Consider the following 14,462-nt stretch of genomic DNA (forward strand, 5'->3'; position numbering starts at 1 on the left):
AAAGAAAAAAAAAACTAAAACAAATCATGCCATGTTTTGTACATTTTAATAGGGATAATCTGTCAGCCCTGTATCATTTAAACTTTCAGCAGCAACACAGAGCACATGCTTCCTTTATCAAAGTAGTATAAAAACATTTATATTCTCATACATTTTGTAATTATAAAATAGCACAATGGGCAAGGCAAACATGGAGTCAAAAGAAGAGGCTATTTGAAATAAATTAGTTATAAAAGCCCTATTAAACCAGAGTTGTTCCGTGGTAAAGCATCCAACAGTGACTTCAGACTAAAACTCCGGCTTAAAAAACACAATTCAAGAGAAACTTTGTGAAGAACCAGGTGGAGAGTCTGAAGAGTTAGTCCTTTAAACAGTCCCTCACAGAAAGTTATGACATGCCATTATTTTATGATAGTTTATAGATTGGGTTTTGCCCTAAAACATTTTTAAAGCCATTCACGGTGGAGAGGTGCTTGCAGGGTGACATAAGGTAAAACAGACCGAGATTTACCACTCTTTTACATCAACATTACATGTAAAAACATTATACATATAGTACCACTTGTGATTTTGGTTGGTTAATGAAATGGCTATATTTGCATTGCAGGTATTGTGATGCTTAGTTTCGACCACCACCATTATAAAAAAATTGCATCAAAACATGTATACATCTCAAAACATACATGCAAATTTTTGGGGAAAAAAAAAACAACAAAAAATAGCTATTCCCTTTTAATGCTGCTGGATACACATGACCATTTCAACATAGGCTTGAAGTAAGTAAGGTTGAGATTGGAGGCATGTTGCTGAAATCAAAATTAATAGCAGGAGCTCAAGATGAAGGATATATTTCTTTGAGTAGAGACACTATGTTGATGTTTTAAATGTACTTAAGCTAGTGAACAAAATAAAAGGCAATGACTAAGGTAAACAGTACACTGATATGAAAAGATATTAGTGAATGGCACCCCTTCATTACTGCCTAGAAAAATAACAGCCTGTGCTACAACAGGAAAAAATGGATATTCCCATAGGTGAACACAGTGCATCTCCTCCAGCAGAGGTTAGACAAACAAGTCAGATCTTTAGACATATTTGGTAACAGGGAAGATCCTTATAATGTCTTAAGACACCTTTCACTGGAATGTAAACAGAAATGTTCAGTAAAAGTTTAATCCCAACTATTTCTGAATACAGGACTGCCAGCTGCCCAGAATCTAAGTGTCTTGTTATGTATACCAGCATCAGATGACCGCAGAATTTGGGTCTTTAGGCTTTTCCTTCTTTAATGTCCTCCAGCAGCTGTGTGGGCCAGATGCATCCATTGCAACATCAATGAGCTGATCAGGGTGAAGCCACTGCAGGAACAGCAGGAAGAGGAAGTTGATGACAGCAAAGAAGGAGAAGATTGAACCTGCCACAGCACCGCAATGGGAGCGCAGTCTCTGCAGTCGAGCGGGCAATGACAAGACAGGCTGCCTGCCTGCTTGATCATATACCTACAACACACATACAAACACATTTATTGTCTAATAAAATGGCAGCAGTTTATACTGCACTCTAGCATACTGTAACACACTACCGTTCAAAGGTTTGTAATTAGTGTTTTTCTTTAATATAAAACGTATTTTGATTTTTTGCAAATATATAAACAAAATTATTCTCATATGATGTTAGTACTGAACAACTTCATATGTTTCACGTAACTTGTAGAAAGGTGGAAATAAAAATGATTTCAGATGTGCCCAGAATCTTGAACAGAGCTGTGACTGAAATTATTACTAAATGACTGGCCTTCATTTTAATAGTTCCATGTAAGGAACATAAAAGACAATTGTTAATTGCTATTATTTACCCTGCAATTAATTTTCAGCTGAAATTTCATGATCATGACAAGCCAAAAAAGTTGGGAAAGTAGGGAAAATGCAACACTAAGTATTTATTTATGTAAATTCCAAATTTGATGTCTGTACAACACATTCAAAAATTGGGACAGGGGCAATAGAATACTAGGAAATTGTAGAATGATCAAAACCACAGGTACACAGGTGTCGTGGTAATGTGAGACTATCATAACTGGGTAAAAAAGAAACATTCACTAAAGGTTCAGTCACCACTGAACTGTGAATGAACAGTCCAATAGTTTAAAGAACAAATTTTCTCTACACATGATTGCATTTTTCAAGGGATTTCACTGTCTGTAGTCCATACAGGGCAAGGCCAATATTGAATGCCCACAACCTTTCTCCCTCAGACAGTACTGCATTAAAAACCGACATGTTTAGAATACATACAATAACATGGGCTCAGCAATACTTCCGAAAATCCTTGTCAGGAAAAAGACCATGTATCAACAATCAATGCCACCAACTTTTCTGGGCTAAAGCACATGTGAAGTTGACTGAAGCACAGGTGAGGCAATGGCTGTTGTCTGACAAGGACACCTTTCAAATTGTTTCTGGAAACAACATTGTCATGCTCTCCAGGCCAAAAAAGGAAAAGGACCACCCCCATTCTTACCAACACAAAGTTCAAAAACCAGCAACTGAAAGACATTACATCACAACTATGATGCAGCCTGGACCAGCTGCTTAAGTGATGGTATAGGGGATTGTTATTGCCAGTGGCATGGGTAACTTGCACATCTGTGAAACTGAGGGGCTTGTAGAGTACTGAGTACATACGCATTTTGGAGTAACATATGCTGCCATCTAGATAAAATCTTTCTCAGGGTTGTTCCTGCTTGTTTCAGCAAGACAACGCCAAACCACACTATGCACATATTACAACAGTGTGATCCTATAATAAAAGAGAGCCGGTGCTAGACTGGGTTGCCCGCAGTCCAAACCCCACGTGACCCATTGTGAAGCGCAAATATATGGCAAAGGACAACCTGGACTGTTGAGCAGCTCGAGAATGGGGAAAAATTCCACTTTTACAACTACACAACACAATTACTGAATGTTGTTAAAAGTAACAGTGATATAACATCATGATGAACATGATGTTGCCATCAAATTTAGAGTAAATATATATACAAATAACAATAAAGTAAATTAGTTGAAACTTTAGATATCTGGCTATAGTAGTGTTTTTGATTGAATACGCATAAAAAAATATTTGCAATACTTTTTATCATTTAATATTATCTTGCTGATCCCAAACAACTTACAATGTTAAGGGGGGAAAAAACCTTTTTTGATGTCTTGTTTATATCAATACATGTTATTTAGTAAGCTCAATTTAGAAAACTTAAACTATGCAGGAATGAGAAGTTTCAGGCTTACGTGTATGAAAACAGTCAGACAAGGTGAGAACAGTGTGTTAATGATGCTCCTGTATTCAGCCTTGAGGAGAGCGTTTGCATTATCAGTGCTGTTTGGGCTTCAGCATAACAGCTCTTAAAATGAGACTGTGCCATTGTTTTTCACACAAACAAATCCTAACTGCTCTATCACTTTTGAACCACAAAAATAAACTCTAGCAGAAAAATCTCTTACAACTGTGAGAAGTTAAGTGAAAATAATTAAATATGCAAAATGAAAAAGAACAAAAAATAGAGTAAACTGAAACATCAAATCATGCCATGTTTTGCACATTTTAATAGAGATAATCTGTCAGCCCTGTATCATTTAAATTTCTTTTATCAAAGTTATATAAAAACATTTATATTATCATCACACATTTTGTATTTACAAAAGACAGCAATGGGCAAGGCAAACATGGAGTCACAAGAAGAGGCTATTTGAAATAAATTAGTTATAAAAACCCTATTAAACCAGAGTTGCTCAATGGTAAAGCATCCAACAGTGACTTCAGACTAAAACTCAGGCTTAAAAAACACAATTCAAGAGAAACTTCATGAAGAACCAGACGTCTGAACAGTTAGTGCCTCTAAACAGTGCCTCACAGAAAGTTTAACATGCCATTATTTCACGATAGTTTATAGATTGGGTTTTGGCCTAAAACATTTTTTAAAGCCATTCATGGTGGAGAGGTGCTTGCAGGGTGACCCAAATTTACCACTCTTTTACATCAACATTCTTCTCCGCTTCTCCGTCAGGGGAATACAAATAAATACAAATGATTTTTACATTTTTTAAATCAAGCTCACACACACACCTTCTCTGTACGTTCAGCAACATTTCTCCAAGTGTAGAGAGTTTGGACCTGGCGGTGAATGGCTGCTGGAGACAGTACATTGCCTGAGCGCTGCCTCGCGATGACATTCTCCAGGCCAGCACAGAGGGAGCTAACTGTGGGCTCACACAGAGTCACCAAATCATCAGGAAGAACCTCAGGTATACCTCCAACACGAGTGCTCACCACCTACAAACACACAGACACAAACAGAAACACATACACAGGACTACAGGTCTACGCAGCAGACAAGAAAAGGATGTGTACAGCGTAAATAGTCTTGCAATCAAACAAATATTGGCAAAACGTCTGATGTACTTTTCCATGAGTACTCAGGTATAACTGTAAAATTGCTATACAAACTCACATATATAAGGAAAAACAGACCTGTAGGCCACAGCTGGCACCCTCCACTATTGCCATGCAAAAGGCTTCAGTCAGTGAAGTGTTCAGGAAGATATGACCTTGCACAAGAACATCTCTTACATCCTTATGATCCAGAGCACCCAAAAGACGCACCCTAATAACAATCACATTACATACATCTGCAATACATTTTTTTCCAAGTCCTATTATCCAGAGAATCCTATAGTCACTATAACATACATACACAGACAAATTCACTCGCACCTATTTTCTTACCTGTCATGAAGCTGATACTTCTCTCTAACCTCCTCCAGAACAATTCTCTTAGGACCTTCTCCACCAATTATAAAGAAGAGATCAGAATGATTGGCACACAGCTCTGGGATGATTCCCCCCAGCAGATCAATTCCTAGAAATCCCCAATGCACCAACCAATCACTGAATGTTGACAACATTATGAGACTATTTGTACCATAGGTAGAGAGGCACCATATTTCTTCCTACCTTTCCTGTAGACCAGTCGGCTAACTACAACAATGGTAATCTTGCTGTCATCACGGCGACCTGGATCAGGGGTGAAGTCAGAGGGGTCAACCGCATTAGGGATGACAGAGACAATGTCAGGGTCGAGTGCAGCTCTCAGCACAGTGTTCTCCTTACTGGTATATGACACACACACTATGTGGTTGGTGTCACACAAAGACACAGTCAGCAGCTTATTGGTCAGAACAGAGCTGAGATCAGCAAATCCAAAAAGTGAGTGGTCAGTGAAGACAGTGTTGAGTCCCATTGTCTTGGCATGGAACAGAGCATCGTGAGCCATGGCTGAGAAGGAGCTGTGGGCGTGCACCACAGTCACACGTTCACGCACAAACACACACCTGAGCAGAGGCAGGCTGTGGAAGCAGGTAGTGGCTGTGGATTGGTTATACATCACCTACAAGAATAAGGACCAGTCAGTAACCTTGCTAACACATGCACTTTCAGATGTTATTTCTCATCAAAAGGAACTTCTCCATCATGTCTCTCCAAAAATACACAAACTTACATGAAATTTATTCATATATACTAATACTCCTTTAATTTCTCTGATATCAGAGACACAGACCTGTAGTGGGAGGTAATACACCTTGAGACCATTGGTTAGGTAGCGAACTCCACGGCGGTCACCATATGCATGTGTTGCTATGACAACCTTATGGCCCTTCTCTATTAGACACTGCGAGAGCTGGTAGATATGACTCTCAACCCCACCCATGTTGGGGTAGAAAAAATCAGACACCATACAGATACTGTGCTTCACACAATCCTCATGGCCAGAACCTCGATGTGTGCTGGAAGAGTGTGTGTCAGGAGTGTGCGTTGTAGAAGGAGGAGTGTTAGGCTTGAAGTGGGCAGGGACCTGGTCACATCCTTTCCTTCTTTGGCCCATGTTCAGATCCAGTAAATGGGTGCTAGGTGGTGTACCCGTTACCTGGAAATCAATACAAGTTCATAATTTCCCAAAGCCTACCTGGTATGGTCAGGCAAATTTCACAGCAAGTAACATAGTCTGAGGTAACATTAACTCACAAAGTATGATACAGGTAGCTCACAGAAATCAAAAAAGCGTAACGGTCGCTATCCATCACATTTTAATCTCTAAATTACGACGTAGGTTAGCGTACTATGTATAAAAAAGTATCCCGTAGCGTTATGTTTCTATTAATTTGTTCCCAAATGTAAAATAAACAGCCAACACTGAATTATAACCTACTGGTGTCCAAACCTGCAGCTAGCTAGTTACGCTAGCTGCTAACCTAGTTTAGATTACTTGGTTGGGTTATGCGTTATATTGTGATAACAGTGTCAAGATACCTACAGTCAGATTCCGATGGCTTGAAGTCACTGACAGCTACCGTTTACACTACTGAGCAAATGAGTGATATCGTCCACATAATTGATCTATGAGGTATTAACGTAAAATACATTATACGGGTGCTCTCATCAAAATCACGACAGAGCTTCCTAAGACACTGGTTGTCGTTGTCGTCGTCTTCTTCTTCTTCGTCAACATTTAGTACATTACCGCCACCTTCTGAAAAGAAGTGTGAACGAGGACGAGTTCTCATCATTTATCCCCAAGCTCCGTTGTTAATTCGGCAGTTTGGCGACAGGAACACCAAATGGTTGCGCGAAACTTGCGACTACGCCAGTTCGGGGTGCAATAATGTTTTATAAAAGGGTTTGAATACATGTGGATGGTGCGCAGGTGATTTTCTTCATGGGAAAATACAACGCTGCTTGCTTGGCCACGCTGCCCTCTCATGGGCTGGCTACGAAATGCCAAGTAATTTATAGTACTGTTTAATTGAAATATATTGTTTTGTATCGAGTGAATTTTGTGTCAGAATGTTTGAGAGAGGATTATGTTGCTTAAAAAGGAATATTAGTCTTTGAAAGGACAATACGGTTCTCTGAGCGCACTGTTAATGAGCTTGAATGCACTTGTCAGCAGGAAGCCAAGAACAGGTTTCATTCAAAACTCGCATGAGCGCACAAATTATTTTTGCTCCCAACTAAACCTCTCTCAAGTTTCACATCTGCTCCACATGACATGTTTGAATTAATGTCAAAATTCCAGCCAGAGATTTGTTATTGCACCATTTCAACATTATACCATTTCTTAAACAGCTTCAAGCCAGTTGCTTTTTGTACGTCAATTCAGTCTAGTTCCAGAAGTAACATTTTCCTTCACAATGGTTATGACATTTTTACCCATAATATTTTATCCAGGCAAAATTGACTTATCATGAGCTTCGAGATTATGAGATGGTGACATATGTTCCAGTTTAAAAACAGGAATCAGTCTGATTTCAACATTTTTTCGAAAATCGAGTTTTATTCCCTCTTTTCTCGTAAAGAAATACATCAGACGTCGCTGTTACCACAGAGATTCAAGCCGTGGGATTTGGGCACAAACAGCTAGAGAACTTGTAGAGAGAACAATCAGAGTTTCTTAGGAGCCTGGTCACCTCCTATTCCCCCCGTTTTAACAAAAAAACAGGACTGCAAATGAGTAGAGGGCGCTCGCGAGTGAGCCTTCAATGAATGGGAGTAAATGGAGCCCAACGGCTAAAAACGTTAAAGTAGTTTCTAATCACTCGCCCAGAGCATTTCTTTAATTTTAAAAAGAATAAGGATGTATTTCACTAAAAAGCAAAGAAATTCTACCTATATTTTTCCTTTTTTCTACAGCAAACGGGTTTTGGGCAGCAGGAGGCGGGCATTACTGCTACTGAGTGCTGATTGATTGGCGAGCGGAGCAGCACATTTGCTGTTCGCGCTCACTGACGTCATGGACATTTATGCTGTTCAATGTTAAGGAAATGATTATATTAATTTACATTAAAAATGTTTAAGCATTTATAAACTGGATTTGCTCAAATGCTCCATTTCTCAAACGCTAGAGGGCGCATCGATCGAGTCCAAAATGAATGGGTTAAGATATAGTTTGTAAATACTGTGGACGAAACCAGTCCTGCGTGTTCGTTGATGCAAAATAAATGAGACGAGTAGATCAGACTGAAGTGAAACAAACGGTTTTATTACAGAATTCTGGAGAGGTTACAAACAGAGAACATGCATCATGTATCTCCCAAGTAAGCTCTGACCCCTTCTCATCTGACTCCCTTTTTATAGTCGCATGACCGCTCCTTCCTTACCCAAGATACCAGTAGATTCCATCAAGCCTCCAAATGTGTGTGTTAGGCCATCTCACTAATCCACATCATAAAAGTTTAAGGATGCGCTCGAGACGTGAGCGCGTCTGCAAGGTCAGCTTAAGGTATCCCCTGTGTTTACCAACTCCCCCCGTTTTCCAGACAATGGCTCTGCTTATCTGACCAGATGAACCACATGTGTGGTGTGCTAATCCCAGGGTCTACTACTATTAGCTTCGAGGTATTTCCTGTTATCTGACATCTTTGTGTATTCCACCGTTAGTCAGCACACAGCCTTATGTGCTGACTCTTAGCTCTTAGAATTGTACAATATAACCATTAAGCGTTCAATGCTAAACATAATACATCTTAAAAAGTAATATGAACAATACTAAGGCTAATAATTCCACAATTCCCCCTTTTGACCTTTCACCCGAAAGGTCAACATTCAGACATAGCATCGTAACCTCTATATGTTGAGTTCTGACCTGCGCAGTTAATGACAAATCAAATATCCATGCTGTGGAGCTGCCTAAGGTGTAGTCTAATTGTATTCCCCCATATCTACTAATACAACGGTCTTTGTTCGTAGTTGATCGTCTATACACCTCATATTCCCCCCTTCGTGGCTATACAGGGCCTCAAAAAACAAAAGATGAACATGAGTGCGACTACACATATAACACATTACATTTGCTTAACAACTGGACATTGTCTGGAGTGTGAGAGCGAAAAAACCTGTCAGGCAGCCAACCTTCCTGAAATTTCCATCAAACAATTTGGACAGGAAAAATTCTCTCACGGTTCTCCTGCCACAAGCAACCTCCTTTATGGAACTCCAGTCCAACGTTAAAAGAAAAATTCAATATGTATGAAGGTGACTTAAGCTAATACATTTGGAACCCCAAAAATAAACAAATTAAAATAATGTTCGTTAGCGGGCTAGTCGACCTATCGGACCCGATAACAAACCTAAAACCCATTTCCCTAACTCGTAAAAAGAAAAGAAAAGAAAAGATAAGAAAACACATCTGAGGTCCCAACGTATTCAAGCAAAGACAGATAAACACATCGATGTATCAGACTGAAACTCTTCCACATGTCGACTCCCAAGTGGTGTTGATGGTGTTGGGTGTAGACCTTCTTATTCAGAGTCTCTCAGTCCTTTATCATCCATCCATGAAGGTGTGCACCCCTTCAACGCATCCCGATCTCCAAACACTAAACCTCCCCCCTTTCTTTCTAAAAGGGAAAGAAAACAACAGCGAGTCTTTGGCAAAAACAACAGACACATCATATGCGAATCACAACTCCATAAGATAATGCCAGATCCACTAAGAATGAATATAAAATGATTAAATATTCAAAAAGAATATTCTTCCACCAGTTCACCTTCTTCCACCTCATCCTCGTCTTCGTCATTAATGTTAATGGGAGTGCTGCTACCCAATTTAAACCTGTCTGCTGACAGATTTTGGCCATGCAATTTTTCAAACTAGCATTCATTTTTTCACAATTCCCTTGACTTTATGGGTGGTAAACTGCTCCAAGACGTTGTCTAATCCCCAATTTTGCAAAATCATTCTTACTATCTTATCCACAAACTCTTTCCCATTATCCGAGGAGATCTGGAAGTCCCTATCTACCTATGACTTCTTTACACAAAATTTGGGTACTGATAAAGCTACTACCACTAATAAATATCTTTTCCCTCCAACTGGTTTTATGATGCCAACAAAAATCCACAACAACTCATGCATAGGACCCCTTGGAGTCGGAATGTGACCAGGAGGAACTATCATACCCTTCCGAACATTATTTCTCCAACAGATTGTGCACCTACCTATGACATAATCAATCTACTCAAGTAAGTATGGTGCCCAAAACCCATACGCCTTTGTGATTTTACTTCTAACTTCCCCTCTTGCAAGTTAAGCTAACCCATGTGCTTCATCAGAGCATGCAACAGCTGGAGGTATCAATGATAGCTGAGATAGTTAGAGCTGAACCTGACTCAGCTATTGTTGTGATGATAGCTGATTTAGCAGAGACTGACTCTATTTGACCAAAGCCTGCTTCTTCTCCTTCTTCTTGTCATCCCCACCTGGTGGGCTATATGATCTGTATTCACACCTTTTGCCATACTTCCAAGGCCAACCACCTCTGCCAGTTTGCTCGTCACTGGTAGGGGCAACCTCTTCTGTATTTTGGCTCGCAAAATGGACTGTTCCATTTGATTCAAATCCGGATCATTTCCTGTAACATTTCTCCACACTTGAAGGGCTCTTGAAACATAAGCTCTCGGGTTTTCTTTCAGTCCGAGTGGCTCAATCAGAATATTATCAGGATGTGCATTTGTCGGAAATGTATCACTCAATGCTCTCTACATTCGTCCTCAAACTGCAGAAAACAGCTCTGGATCATTCACAGCAGTCCCCACATATCAATTTAGTCCAGCTTTCTGTAGAATCTCGTCCATAGCTGGAACCCCTAGGAGATTAGCTAAAAGTCTCCTGATACCTCCTATGGCAGGCTGTGTTCCCACCATAAACTCTTCCGCACAACATCAACTGGAGTAATTACATTTGACACCTTAGTTTGCTTTTTGTCTTTTTTAACAGTTCCCTTATTAACCCTTACTGTTAATTACAAATTTCTTTATTCATCAATAAATGAACACACACTGAAGATTTATAAACAATGCTAGCTAGAATTAAATGCACTTACATCCAAATACTAATTTCTAAGTTTGTGAAAGAGTTTGTGGATAAAACAGTAGCCTCTTAGTCACCCACAGATGTCTTCAATGGAGCTCAGGTTAGGTAATGCACTGGTTCTCCGCCCACCGTCATCTGGCTCTCTCCTGCTCATTCAAACAAAAGTGAATATGACACAACTAAGAGTTAATCCCAATCCATTCTTTTAACAATGCACACATTTATACACTTATCTGTCAGCACACTGGTTATTTACTTCCTCAACTATTCTGTCCTTTCTTGGGAGCTCATCTCATTTATATATATATTATCGACGTCTCTGAAAAGAGGTTCATAGATTTTACTTAACTCTTAGATGTCCACGATATAATCAAAAGTCCTCTTTTGTCTCCCAAAGAAGACTCATTGTTGTTTATAACCATATAAATGTAAAACAAAACATAGGACTCCTCATCTATACGACTTTTCCTCCTCACATTAATAATATTCAAATTTTATAAACATTACTCACTTTAACTAGTGATTTTAAGTTTAATTGTCCTCCATCTAAGACGCTCATAAATCTATTTATTTATTTATTTTAATTTTTCAGCAAAGTCCCTTACAAAGGCTCCTTAAGTTTTAACTAAATAAAGCAAATATCATTCCTTATCAATCCTCAACTCTCATAAAGTTACTCTATAGACACACAGCAGGTCAGAGAACATAAACGCTTCACCCCCAGAAAGAGAAGAGGGAGGGGTGGCGCTCAGACACACACACAGACCCAAATCTGCACACACGCACATTTCTTACTCAGAAAAGGAGGGGGCTGACACACAGACGAAGTCCAGCTTCGTGTACACACACACACACACACAACGCACAGAGAGGGAGAGAGAAAAAGAGAGAGAGACCAATCCCCCTTTCTCTTCCTTTTTTCTCTAAGAACGAAAAACTATACAACACACACAGAACGAGCTCAGCATTTTCCTTAAAGTCGACTCATTCATACATTACTATAGCATGCTTTTGCCACCATTCACTTTTCTTTATTAACTTTATCTACCAAATTCCCTGGGCCCGGGGTGTTCCCCAAATTTTATCAAGCCAAATCCGACTATTTCTCAAAGCCAATTTTCACACAGTGGCTAATCTACAGATATCTTACCATTTAAGAAGCTATAGGCCTAGTACTTGTTCTACCCATGCCAAGGCGTTACTTATTAAGTGAGTACCATTATCTGAGTGAATTCTTTTGGGAAACACGTGTTGGGGAATCCAGTGATTGATCAACATTTTACAGACTGATTTGCTATCTTTCCTCATAGTGGGGAATGCTTCCACCCAATCCAAAAATACGTCCACGAACATTAACAGATACCTGTACTTCCTGACTGTCTGAATCATATCCGTATAATCTATCTGAATGCCTTAGGGAATTTTCCTACCCCTGGTTTGCAAGTTTTTTGCCACATTATTTACATTACATACTTCACATTCTTTTACATGTGTGGCTATCATAGCGGTTAGAAATGGATGCCACCATCCTTTCAAGTTTTCCCTCATCTGTACCTTTCCTACTTGTGCCAACCCGTGAGCTTCTCCCAGCCCTGCTTTTACCAAAGTCCAGTGGGACCATCCCAGACTAATTCACTCTTTCTACCACCTTTATGCAGCCACATAGTCTTTTCTTCTGGGCTAGCCTGGTCCTGCACTTTTGAGCTGCACCTGAGCTTTTCTCCTGTCGGAATTGGTTCCCATGGTTCATCTTCCTTCAACACCATCTGCCAACTTCGTTCTTTTATAACCTGCTGCTTCCTTTGCTGCCTTGTCTGCTGCCTCATTACCTCTTTCCACCAATGAGTCCCCTTTCTGATGTCCCTTGCACTTTATGATGGCAACCTGTTTTGGTAGTTGTATCGCTTTCTCTAGTGCTAAGAACTCTTCCTTGTGTTTTACGGGTCTGCCCGCACTGGTGAGATAACCTGTATCCTTTCATGGTGTAGTCTGGTCTAGCAAGGTCAGCCGCATGCACTAGTTCCTGCTTTAGTTCAATGAACGCCTGCTCTAGCTCAGGTGTCCGTGTCAAAATGCCTGGCGTTAGGTTATCATAGGAGGGTGGGGATACTTGGGGATACTTACCATTCTATCCAGGTTGCCATTATATGTGCACTTCAACCTTCTGACCTTAGCTATTTCCTGTTCTGCATCTGATAACCTCTTCCTGGCTTTTCCCTTCTTAAACATTCCTGCCTTTTCATGTTCTGCCTTAGCCTCGTCTAATTCCTTTATTGCTCTAGCTGTAAAATCATTTAACGCCTGTCCCAAGGAAATCTGGTCATGGGGAGACAGTTCTTTATCCAACATCCATTTTCTCAACAGTTTCTCCGTTTCTGCCTTCACTTTTTTCCACTTTTTTCTTTTTTTTGGGGTCTATCTCTAAGTCATAAACCGCTTTAGCCAAAATGATTATCTGTCTCTCCAATGTTTTCCATTGCCAATTCCCCACTCCAACTGTATTATCCAATTCTTTTCTAAATCTCTTTTACTGTATTCAGCCATGTTGATCAAAAACTGGTACTCACCAAGACGTCTTCGAAGTTTTACTTGCTCAACTCACAATGCTCAGTTGTCACCGTTAGGTTTGCTGCATGTGAGGAACTTCAAACTTATCACGAATGGGCGCTTTAGAGGACCACCCTCAGGGACTCCAACCCGGTACTTTAGAGGACCACCCTCAGGGACTCCAACCCGGTACTTTAGAGGACTCAAACCTCAAGGACTCCAACCTGATACTTTTAGAGGACTTGAACCTCAGGGTCTCCAACCTGGTACTTTAGAGGACTTGAACCTCAGGGACTCCAACCCTGTTTTAGGGAGAGCCAATCCCAGGGACTTTCAACCCAGTCCTTATCCCATTCACTCGTCAGATGACGGGAGGGGTTCACCAATTCCCGGCAAAAAACCACAGACCCAATACCTTATTAATCACTCAGTATATTTTTACCTTATGTTTGTTCCAATTCAGTCCTTTAAATTTAATCACTTGATCCAACCTCTTTTACCCATCCATAATTTAGCAGTTGTCAATATGCAGAATTTATTTAAATCGGTTTCTGCCAACCTGAGTAAATGGCGCGCCTGTGATGAGTAATGGAGGAGAAAGATCAAGCCTGTTTTTCCAATGGTCTCCTTTGCATCACGTCGGGGTCACCAAATTGTGGACGAAACCAGTCCTGCGTGTTCGTTGATGCAAAATAAATGAGACGAGTAGATCAGACTGAAGTGAAACAAACGGTTTTATTACAGAATTCTGGAGAGGTTACAAACAGAGAACATGCATCATGTATCTCCCAAGTAAGCTCTGACCCCTTCTCATCTGACTCCCTTTTTATAGTCGCATGACCGCTCCTTCCTTACCCAAGATATCAGTAGATTCCATCAAGCCTCCAAATGTGTGTGTTAGGCCATCTCACTAATCCACATCATAAAAGTTTAAGGATGCGCTCGAGACGTGAGCGCGTCTGCAAGGTCAGCTTAAGGTATCCCCTGTGTT

At 40.2% G+C, this 14,462-nt stretch overlaps 1 protein-coding gene and 1 long non-coding RNA gene across 2 annotated transcripts; both read right to left on the reverse strand.

The window, feature by feature from the left end:
• Nucleotides 1-29: 29 nt before the first annotated feature.
• piga (phosphatidylinositol glycan anchor biosynthesis, class A) lies at nt 30-6,758 on the reverse strand. The gene is made up of 7 exons (XM_017706605.2): nt 6,368-6,758; nt 5,615-5,980; nt 5,011-5,443; nt 4,783-4,915; nt 4,528-4,660; nt 4,123-4,329; nt 30-1,499 (listed from the first exon to the last, which is right to left on the reverse strand). Exons 2-7 carry the CDS (start codon nt 5,936-5,938, stop codon nt 1,245-1,247), a joined length of 1,485 nt encoding a protein of 494 aa, XP_017562094.2. The 5' UTR covers nt 5,939-5,980; nt 6,368-6,758; the 3' UTR covers nt 30-1,244.
• Nucleotides 6,759-8,567: 1,809 nt separating this feature from the next.
• On the reverse strand, nt 8,568-14,183 carry LOC119263628. Its single transcript, XR_005130400.1, has 2 exons — nt 11,274-14,183; nt 8,568-11,070 (listed from the first exon to the last, which is right to left on the reverse strand). It is a non-coding gene; the product is annotated as an uncharacterized LOC119263628 (long non-coding RNA).
• Between the last annotated feature and the right edge of the window lie 279 nt (nt 14,184-14,462).

Source organism: Pygocentrus nattereri, chromosome 6, assembly GCF_015220715.1.
Source record: "Pygocentrus nattereri isolate fPygNat1 chromosome 6, fPygNat1.pri, whole genome shotgun sequence".
In the NCBI taxonomy this organism is placed as follows: Eukaryota; Metazoa; Chordata; class Actinopteri; order Characiformes; family Serrasalmidae; genus Pygocentrus; species Pygocentrus nattereri.

What these genes read in the sequence shown, in the direction of transcription:
- piga (XM_017706605.2), bottom strand. Translation starts at nt 5,938, where the DNA reads ATGGGCCAAAGAAGGAAAGGATGTGACCAGGTCCCTGCCCACTTCAAG. An exon ending in TGTATTACCTCCCACTACAG is followed by an intron (nt 5,444 to 5,614) that starts GTCTGTGTCTCT and finishes TTATTCTTGTAG; the next exon opens with GTGATGTATAACCAATCCAC. An exon ending in AAGTATCAGCTTCATGACAG is followed by an intron (nt 4,661 to 4,782) that starts GTAAGAAAATAG and finishes GATTGTTATTAG; the next exon opens with GGTGCGTCTTTTGGGTGCTC.